General features: G+C 37.1%; 1 protein-coding gene across 6 annotated transcripts in view; it reads left to right on the forward strand.

The window, feature by feature from the left end:
- The window catches only part of Su(H) (recombining binding protein suppressor of hairless), a 499,304-nt gene extending 490,826 nt beyond the window's left edge, over window positions 1-8,478 (forward strand). For all 6 annotated transcript variants that reach the window (XM_070094523.1, XM_070094522.1, XM_053788048.2 and 3 more), the window contains 3 exons: window positions 1,437-1,592; window positions 3,584-3,769; window positions 7,676-8,478. In XM_070094523.1, the coding sequence (XP_069950624.1) occupies window positions 1,437-1,592; window positions 3,584-3,769; window positions 7,676-8,029 (696 nt within the window). In that variant the 3' untranslated portion in view covers window positions 8,030-8,478. The remainder of the gene's footprint in view (window positions 1-1,436; window positions 1,593-3,583; window positions 3,770-7,675) is intronic.
- Window positions 8,479-10,448: the final 1,970 nt, after the last annotated feature.

Here is a 10,448-nt window from a genome sequence, read left to right on the forward strand (position 1 = left end):
TGTATGAGAGTATAGTTTTACCAACGCTCTTATATGGGTGTGAAGCGTGGGTGATGAATGTTGCAGCGAGGAGAAGGCTGGAGGCAGTGGAGATGTCATGTCTGAGGGCAATGTGTGGTGTGAATATAATGCAGAGAATTCGTAGTTTGGAAGTTAGGAGGAGGTGCGGGATTACCAAAACTGTTGTCCAGAGGGCTGAGGAAGGGTTGTTGAGGTGGTTCGGACATGTAGAGAGAATGGAGCGAAACAGAATGACTTCAAGAGTGTATCAGTCTGTAGTGGAAGGAAGGTGGGGTAGGGGTCGGCCTAGGAAAGGTTGGAGGGAGGGGGTAAAGGAGGTTTTGTGTGCGAGGGGCTTGGACTTCCAGCAGGCATGCGTGAGCGTGTTTGATAGGAGTGAATGGAGACAAATGGTTTTTAATACTTGACGTGCTGTTGGAGTGTGAGCAAAGTAACATTTATGAAGGGATTCAGGGAAACCGGCAGGCCGGACTTGAGTCCTGGAGATGGGAAGTACAGTGCCTGCACTCTGAAGGAGGGGTGTTAATGTTGCAGTTTAAAAACTGTAGTGTAAAGCACCCTTCTGGCAAGACAGTGATGGAGTGAATGATGGTGAAAGTTTTTCTTTTTCGGGCCACCCTGCCTTGGTGGGAATCGGCCAGTGTGATAATAATAATAAAAAATACAGGAGAAGGGGTTACTAAAACCTTGCTCCCAGCATTTTAGTCACCTCTTACAACACACATGGCTTACTGAGGAAGAATTCTGTTCCACTTTCCCATGGAGATTCAGTGTATATTCTTCTTTCTTTCAACGTACCAGCTGTATCCCACTGAGGTGGGGTGGCCCAAAATGAAAAACGAAAGTTTCTCCTTTTAAATTTAGTAATATATACAGGAGAAGGGGTTACTAGCCCCTTGCTCCCAGCATTTTAGTCGCCTCTTACGACATGCATGGCTTACAGAGGAAGAATTCTGTTCCACTTCCCCATGGAGATAAGAGGAAATAAACAAGAACAAGAAATAGAAAGAAAATAGAAGAAAACCCAGAGGGGTATGTATATATATATATGCTTGTACATGCATGTGTAGTGTGACCTAAGTGTAAGTAGAAGTAGCAAGATGTACCTGAAATCTTGCATGTTTAAGAGACAGAAAAAAGGACACCAACAATCCTACCATCATGTAAAATAATTATAGGCTTTTGTTTTACACTCACTTGGCAGGATGGTAGTACCTCCCTGGGCAGTTGCTATCTACCAACCTACTACCTAATTCAGTGTATATATAATGATAAATACTGTGTACAGTATATTCTGCATTGTCTTGCAAGTGACTGTATGGTATACTATATGCTAACAGGATTATTCCAAAAGAGTTAATGTATATAAATTATTTTCTCAGTTTCAAAAGCATGTGCTTTTTACCATTGAACAGGCAACTCCGTGTCCTAAGGAAGCTAATAAGGAGATGATCAATGATGGTGCATCTTGGACGATCATCAGTACAGACAAAGCAGAGTATCAGTTCTATGAAGGCATGGGACCAGTGCGTGCACCAGTCACTCCAGTACCTATTGTCAACTCCCTACATGTAAGCCACCACAACTGACAGCATTTTCCTATTTACAAGTTACAGATTATTGTATTTATAAATTACATTTTGAACTGTTATATACATGTAGGTGTATATCTGTAGGGCAGTAGTCAGCTTACAACCAAATTACATTAGTGTTTGATTTCTGGGTGGGGCTGAGACACATGGGTAAGTCTTCTTGCACCTTCTCCTATGAAGAGGTACCTGGGTTTAATTAGCAATTGTCTATTGCATCCTAGGAGATATGTATTGAAATGAATGTTAAGGGAGCCTCAGTAAGTCAAGGTCACATTTTTACATGCTTTAAGGTAAAAAAAAAAAAAGGTTCATCATTTATAATTTTGTATGCTAGTTAGGCTTGTACTTTAGTGGTGTTTTACATTTTGCTTGTCAATTAAGAATAATTTACTTAAATTAAGAGAAACTGCAAAAAGTGAAAAGGAAATGAAATGTGTAAAAATTAGAATGTTAAAATATGAGATGATGATGATGCATCTAGCAGAATAACTACAGTGAGGTATACGGTCAGTTATTGAAGAACTATAGTCAGCTCTCTCATGAAACTCCTCCATATGGTGCAATTATTCATAAATATGGTCAAAAGAGCAAATCCAAATTTGAAAAGCACGTAAAAAAAAAAGCCTTCATAATACATGATTTTTTTTTTTTTTTTTAACATGCTGGCCATCTCCCTCTGAGGTAGGGTGACCCAAAAAAAGAAACACTTTCACCATCATTCACACTATCACTGTCTTGCTAGAGGTGTGCAGATATGACAGTTTGGATGTCCGTCTAAACAGCAAATATCCCAGACCGCCTTATCTTCAATTTTGATGCACTTTTTTCAGTGGATTTGTAAAATAATGTGAAATATAAAATAGCTTTATAAAAACACTGTTTTATTACCAGACAGAAATACAGTTCATATACAGTGGAACCTCAGTTTTCGTCATTAACTCGTTCCAGAAAGTCTGACAAAAATCAAATTTGACGAAAACTGAAGCAATTTTTCCCATAAGAAATAAAGTAAATCCAATTAATCCGTTCCAGACACGAAAAAGTATTAACAAAAAGTACATTTTATAGAGAATAACTATAGTTTTACGTACAGAAAACAATGAGAAATATAAAGGACTAATAAAATGGATAAATGAACATTTAACATCACTTTTACCTTTATTGAAGATTCTTGTTGGCGTATAGAAGACAGCGAGGAGGGGAGAGGGAGGAGAGGTTCTCTCTACCACCCTCTACCATAATCACTATCACCCTCTACCACCATCACTACCACTCTACTACCACCCTCTACCACCATCACTACCACCCTCTACCGACAAGAATCAAAGCCAGACTGACTCAGAACATGTGGGATGCTTTGTGTGGGCATAGGTGGACACGTTCGGTACGGCGGACCACTGTCAACTCGACGAAAACTGAGGTGATGAACAAAAACGGGCAAAATTTTGACAACAAAAAAGTCATCGAAAACCGTATTCGGCGAAAACCATGGCAAACGAAAACCGAGGTTCCACCGTATTGAAAATATGATTCTGTCAAAAATACATTTATTTGTAGTTTTTTTTTTTTCAAGATTATGGCCATGTATTCTACTATGACATACGACAAACCAATTTTTTACTCAATATTTTTTTTTTATTAATTTGCGAGAAGCAGTTATGACTATTTCACTAATTAGATTTTACAGTATTTGTTAATTTTATCAAAAATAATATATATTAAAATATTGGCATTACATAAAAATGTATGTTCCTCCATAGTCTTTCTTTGAACTATTTATTCTCTTTTCACTTAGGCAATTCTAATTTCTTTTGAGCATTCTTGTTTTGTATGTATTGTAAGTGATGTGAGTTTCATGTAGAAAATTCAGCAAACATTTCACATTTTTGAAAATGGCTGGAGACAATTATGCTGTAAGTACATTGAAAGAATTATCAACAATATAGATAATTATTATATTCTCTTAACAGTTAAATGGTGGTGGGGATGTTGCTATGTTAGAACTAACTGGGGAAAACTTCAGTCCAAACTTACGTGTATGGTTTGGTGATGTGGAAGCAGAAACCATGTATCGTTGTCAAGAATCTATGCTGTGTGTGGTTCCCGATATATCTGCCTTTCGCAGGGGATGGCAGTGGGTCCGACAGCCTACGCAGGTAAACTACATAATTATTATTATTGTAAGATTCATTGGGGGCACTAAACCTATAGGGGTCATGCAGTACCTGGTGGAATGGGAAGCAATAAGGTTTGATCCAAGGAAGGGATATCAGGCCAATTCCATGAATCAAAAACCCCCTATCAATCAAGGAACCTCCTTTGAGGAGCTATATTTTTATTAATAACATGGAAATTTTATACCTAGGCACATTTATTGTACTGCATGGTGTATAGCATTAACAACAGTAATGATAAAATCTGAAATATTAAAGTATATTTTTAATTACAGTAGGGCCCCACTTATACGGCGGATTAGGTTCCAGGCTATCGCCGGACAGCAGGCTATCACCAGACAGCAGACATCGCCGGAAAGCAGAACGCCATTTTTTTCATTTATAAATGCATATAAATGCCAGACAACAAGTTTACACTAACTTATAAAAAGTTAGTAATAGAACTAGGCATTAAAAACACAAAAAGTAAAATGCATACACAGTACATTCATTACTTATCTTAGAGTATGTATTTGTAATCTTAATGTAGGGAGAGAAGTGAGTAGTACTTATTTGTAGGAAGTCAGGTGTAGGTAGCCCTGGCTCCCCGTCTCATACTTAATATGCGATAAATAAAACAGCCCAGAGAGTTAAAATACACATAAAGTACACTCACTATTTACCTTAAAATATGTGTAGTCTTAATGTAGGAGGAGAGGCGAATAGTATTTATTTGTAGGAAGTCAGTGTAGGTAGCCGGTAGGTGTAGCCTGCCTGGGCTACACCTACCGGCTACCTACACTGTGGCTCAGAGCCCTATTATTAGCATCAACATACCTTGTTTACTGAATTTAATCGTTTCTAACAACTACCTTTAGATGCCATCATAAATGAAGGGAGAAGTAATGAATAATTCATGCCGAAAATTGTAAACAAAAGCGGAGTGGGGGAGTGGCTGGGCCAAACGCAGATTCATACACGTTTTCTCTGGTGGCTGAGCAGAGAAAACGTAATGTTGTCCCTCCACCCGGCTACCACACAGCTCCACAAGTATTATTATCAGAGCATATACAAAATATGCAATAAATGCCAGACAACAAGTTTACACTAACTTATATTAAGTTAGCAATATTATTATTATTATAATCAAAAAGAAGTGCTAAGCCACAAGGGCTATACAGCTAAGTTAGCAATAGAAATAGGCATTAAAAACACAATATAAGGTAAGGTACACACAGAGTACACTTATTACTTGCTTTAAAATTTTAATATTAATGTGTGAGAGGTAAGTGGCAGGGTGTTTATTGAATAAAATCAGAATGGCACACCATCATCCTCTAACTTGGCACTTAATTAAAGCAAGAGGCTTACGACTCCTCTTTTTATAACAGCTAAGCTTAGACGCCATTGTCGATGAGAGCCAACTAGTTAACGAAAGAGTAAACGAGAGAGAACGAGATAGAGAGTTCAGACAATGTAAAAACACAAACTGAACAGGTAGTGGGCGATCACTTGGTCAGGCGAAATAAATGCGTATTAATATGTGTGTACTTTTAGTTCATTCATGTATGTTTGTAAGAGTTTGTAATACTTTTACCTCACAATATTTTTTATTATAATAATAATTACGACACAATACAAATACTCTTACATTGTGTACAAGTTAGTACAGAATAAACAAATAACAACACTCCCATTCTCATGCAACACACCATTTTTAGAGTGAATGAAGATATTATTATTATTATCATAATAAAAAAGCGCTAAACCCACAAGGTTTGAGAATTGCTATATATAGAGTGAAGGCATACGAAAGGAATATTTTTCTAGAGTTATCCTCCAGTATTTGACTAGAGAAAACGTAATTCTTCCGACACTACCTACACGGCCGCTTTGTAAACAAATCTCATATTTAGGTAAATTTTTATTCTGTGAGTGTATGTATCATGTTTATATGCTATGTAACATGTTTCTTATATAATTTTGAGGAAAATATCATAGATGGATTAATGAAAATGTTTATATTAATGTAAAATAAGACATTTAATGTGCCCAAGAGTGATTATTATTATTATGTAGTACTGGCATCATGAGTAGAGAGACTCTTAGCGATTTTAATGTGTACCTGCACACCAGCACAGTGTGTAAGTATATTTAGGCACAGGTGCACATAATTATAATTATCAGAGTACATATAAAATACGCAGTAACTTTAAAACACTTGAAATTTTGGAAAGTTTCCAGACATAATAGATGTGGTCACGAAGAATGTAAACAAACCAGGTGGGGCACGCTGTATTTAAAAGACCGCTTGCCGTATAGCAAATTTTGGTCATAATTTGACATCACCGTATTAGCGGAACGCTGTAAGGTGAAATGCCGTAAAGTGGGGCCCTACTGTATAAAATAATCTGATGGTGTGAGTTGGACCTGACTAGCTTGGGCTACCAGGTCTGGTGCCATGCTCCTTTCTTAAGTGGAAGTGACCTGACTAGGTGGTCATTGTTCTAGGCTGGGGGGGTGGCATGGACCTGCTTTGCATGGGTCAGTAGGCCTGTTGCAGTGTTCTTTCTTATATTCTTATGTAATCATCAGCTAAAGTATTATCCCATTTTCAGCTTTCATGTAACTGGAAAGAGCTTGCCTGGAAAGGATGGAAAATAATGAAAAAATACCATTTAGACTCCCATTCTATCACAATACTATTCACCACAGAATCATTATTATTTCATACATTAATTCTAAAGAACTAATCCACAAGAATTGTCATAATCAAATGCCACTTGCTCTGTTCCTTTTAAAGATGATTGTTTAACAGATCATTCATATTCAAATAATTTTCTCATTCACATTATCTACCCATCATTTCCAGTCTTTTTCTCAGCATCCTTAAATAAATAACATTCCTTATTTTATCTTCGTATGACACATTTTTCATATTGTCCATTCCTGCTACTTTACTCAGTCTTTCATGCTTCTGCAACTCCTGTTCTTTATATGCAGTAAATACCATAGAATTCAGACATTTGATACTTTATGTAGTCTAGACTTATTTGTTTTAACCACTTTATTTTCTTGATTGACTGTACGTACGTACTTGCAATTACTGGTATACTCACAGAAGTCCCTGTTTGTCACTAAGTAGCTTACAGATTCTTTCACTTTATCATTTTCTCTCATCCATACACAAACTCCAATATTCTAAATATTTATCTCTATCATTATTTGCTAGTAAAACTGTTATCTGTATATATTTGTATCATAAATTCACAGCTTTCTAGTCTCATTCAGTTTGTCCTCTCATGTAACTGCATCCATACATGCAATGAACATCCACAAGACATTATGCAGTGGAACCTCGGTTTTCGCATTGCTTCAGTTTTCGTACGATTTGGTTTATCATCAGACTTTTTCGAACGGATTAATCACAAAAACCGAGGTTCCACTATACAAACAAAAACAAAAGTCACAGTATTGTAAACAAAAAAAAAAAAAAATCACAAGAGACCCACATTTTGGAATAAAAACTGGACAACATTTTGGTCTGTTCTGAACCATAATCAGTCACCTAATACAGTAACTCTAATACAGTAATTTTTCTCCAAGCCCATGCATGATTAATGCTTCCTTGGTCCTCTATTTACTTTAGCACTTTCCCCAATGATGATTTGATAAACCCTAGGGATCATTTGCTTATCATATAATTGCTGATGATTCATAACATCCATATACACTTGAAAATGTTTCTTGCATACTATCACTAGCTGCTTTGGTACAGATATCCACAAATTTTTTATTCCTCATCGTGAAGTCCACTTGTTCTGACAAATTTTTATTCTCCTTGGTATTACATTTTAATCTAAGCATTTCTCCCTTACTCCCTTAATAAATTTACTTTTTCTTTTTCAGGTTCCTGTTTCTCTAGTTCGTCACGATGGTATTATATATGCTACCAATCTTACGTTTACTTACACACCCGAGCCAGGGCCACGGCAACACTGCCCTCAGGCTGATGATATTATGAGACCACCTGCACATCGCTTACCACCAGCTTCTCTTCAAGAGGCTCCCACCTCCGCCCACCCCCTTCATCACACCTCACCGCCTGCTAATCCACTAGTACCTCTACAGTTTGAACCATCTCAACCTCTTCATGCTCCCACCCAGCAGCAACAGCAACAGCAGCAGCAGCATCAGCAACAGCAACAACAGCAGCAGCAGCAGCAGCAGCAGCAGCAGCAACAGCAGCAGCAGCATCTGTAGGGCTATGCCCTTGTCTTCCCTTACTTTGCCACAGCCTTTTATCACAGACATTTGCTGCTCTGAATGCCTTCAGAACAGCAGGGAGCTTTGTGAATTTTCAGTGGTGGCAAAGTGTACAGTGTTGTTTTGGTGGTTGTGCTGGGCTGTGATGTGCTCCAGAAACACACTTGCGCCTATTAACCAGTGTGGCTTTACTAAAAGTAAATTCAAATCAGCAGTTGGTAAATCCATTATGCAGTACCATGTGAGAGGAACAATATACTGCAGTGCCAAAATGGACACATTAATATGGATCCAGCTGATGCCATTCTTGTTATATGGGCAGACACTTAACAAGTGCAGTAGTGAGCACACTGGCAAGTGTTCACTTATTGTGATGTGCGTACAACATAGTTATGGTTTTGCAAAATTTTGTATCATCACGTCTGTATATGACATTCCATTTTTAATATGACCACACTCAATGTACAAAGTTGATTAGTATGTAGTGTAGAAAATTGCAAAGATATTTGTTTACTAAAAGGGAAAGAGCATCTTACACAAAAATTGACTAAAGGTTTGATGGAAATTGATATTTCTCTAGAGGTTCCTTCTACTATTTGTGATATTTTTGTACTTGTATGATTGAAAGTATTTTTAGATCTCAAATTTAGGTATTTAGATCTATTTCCTGAGTGAATTTTGTATTGTTTTATTTTTGTAAATATTTCACTAGATTGCATTCATATCTTTTGGTTCATTTAAAAAATTAAAAACCAATAAAACATGTAGGGTTCACTGAAAGTTACACTTAAAATTCAGCAGTGTACTGTTAGGCTGGTGTGGCTGTGTGTGGCATCCTACACTCCCAAACCTGGTGTCATACATGACATAATAAATCCACCTAATTAGAGTTTTATATTAGAATTCTTAACATTTATACAAATACTGTCATTAAAAGGGATTTGTTGTTTTTAAGTGTTGGAGGCTTTACCTGTACTTTTCTAATGAGTTGAGGTGTGAGAGTTGGAAACTGGTTGCCTTTTTAGTATAAGTCATTTTGCCTAATTTATTTTTTGTACTTACTTTGACAGCCTAATCTATCCTAAAACATAAAAAAAAGAATATCTACAGATAAGGTCTACATTTGGGAGAAGGACACCCACTTCACAGTCATGTATGAAAGGGTCTCTGATTCTGTAAGGTCACAGTTCACGTTAGATGATGAGTGTACTTTTTAGTCACAAAGGGGCATGTGCCGTTGGTACTCGCCCCAGTTTAGCACACAAAAAAAATTTGTGATAGTGTACAGCAGTCTCTTTGTGTACAGTATTTAATATTCATTCATGCAATAAAGGTCAGTTTGTATAATCACCTTTATTTATCCAAGATTGTGAATGTATTACAGTAAAATCCTCAGTAGTTAACAGATACAAAACCTATCAAGAAAGCTGCCCTCATGTTGGTAAAAGTTTTTATTCCAAGGATTTAAACCTATTATTCCTTTCCTTGGAGTGAGCTCTTATTACCTTTTATTCCTGTGTGAAGCATGGCCCCTGTGGGTTTAACACTTCTCCATAAATGTAATCACATCAAGGAAAAAAAAAGATTCTCTCCCCCTCCCCGGGAAAAAATAGTGAAATACAGTATCTAAATTCTTAGACTGGCTAGATAACTTATTTTTCCTAAATTTTAGCAAGAGTATGTTGGATTGCAATGTCAGTTTTGGCACAAAATAAAAATGAATTGGCAAAGAAATAATTTACATGTCAACCTGTTTTCCTTGGAGAAGCGAGTCTGTAGGCGATTCTATATCTGTGATTTTTCTATCGAGACGTGCAGATTTAGCTCAGTGCTTCTATTTTGACCATTGCCGTAGTGATGTGTTAATTTTCTTATCTTCATTAGTGATACATTTCCATTCATATATTCAACATCTATATGACCTACTTACAGAAAACACACACTATGTAATGCAATGCTTATAAGTATATGCTGGCTTGCAAGCAGTAGTGCACATTACCCCTGCAATAAGATGCAAAAAATCATTTTATGGTACAGTAGGGCCCCACTTATACGGCAGGTTAGATTCCAGGCTACTGCTGGAAAGCAGACATCGCCAGAAAGCAGAACACCATTTTTGCCACTTTTTTTTTTTTTTTTAACAAGTTGGCCGTCTCCCACCGAGGCTGGGTGACCCAAAAAGAAAATACTTTCATCATCATTCAACACTTTCACCTCACTCACACATAATCACTGTTTTTGCAGAGGTGCTCAGAACACAACAGTTTAGAAGCATATACGTATAAAGATACACAACATATCCCTCCAAACTGCTAATATCCCGAACCCCTCCTTTAGAGTGCAGGCATTGTACTTCCCATTTCCAAGACTCAAGTCCGGCTATATAAAAATAACCGGTTTCCCTGAATCATTTCAC

Source organism: Cherax quadricarinatus, chromosome 46 (genome assembly GCF_038502225.1).
Source record: "Cherax quadricarinatus isolate ZL_2023a chromosome 46, ASM3850222v1, whole genome shotgun sequence".
Classification (NCBI taxonomy): domain Eukaryota; kingdom Metazoa; phylum Arthropoda; class Malacostraca; order Decapoda; family Parastacidae; genus Cherax; species Cherax quadricarinatus.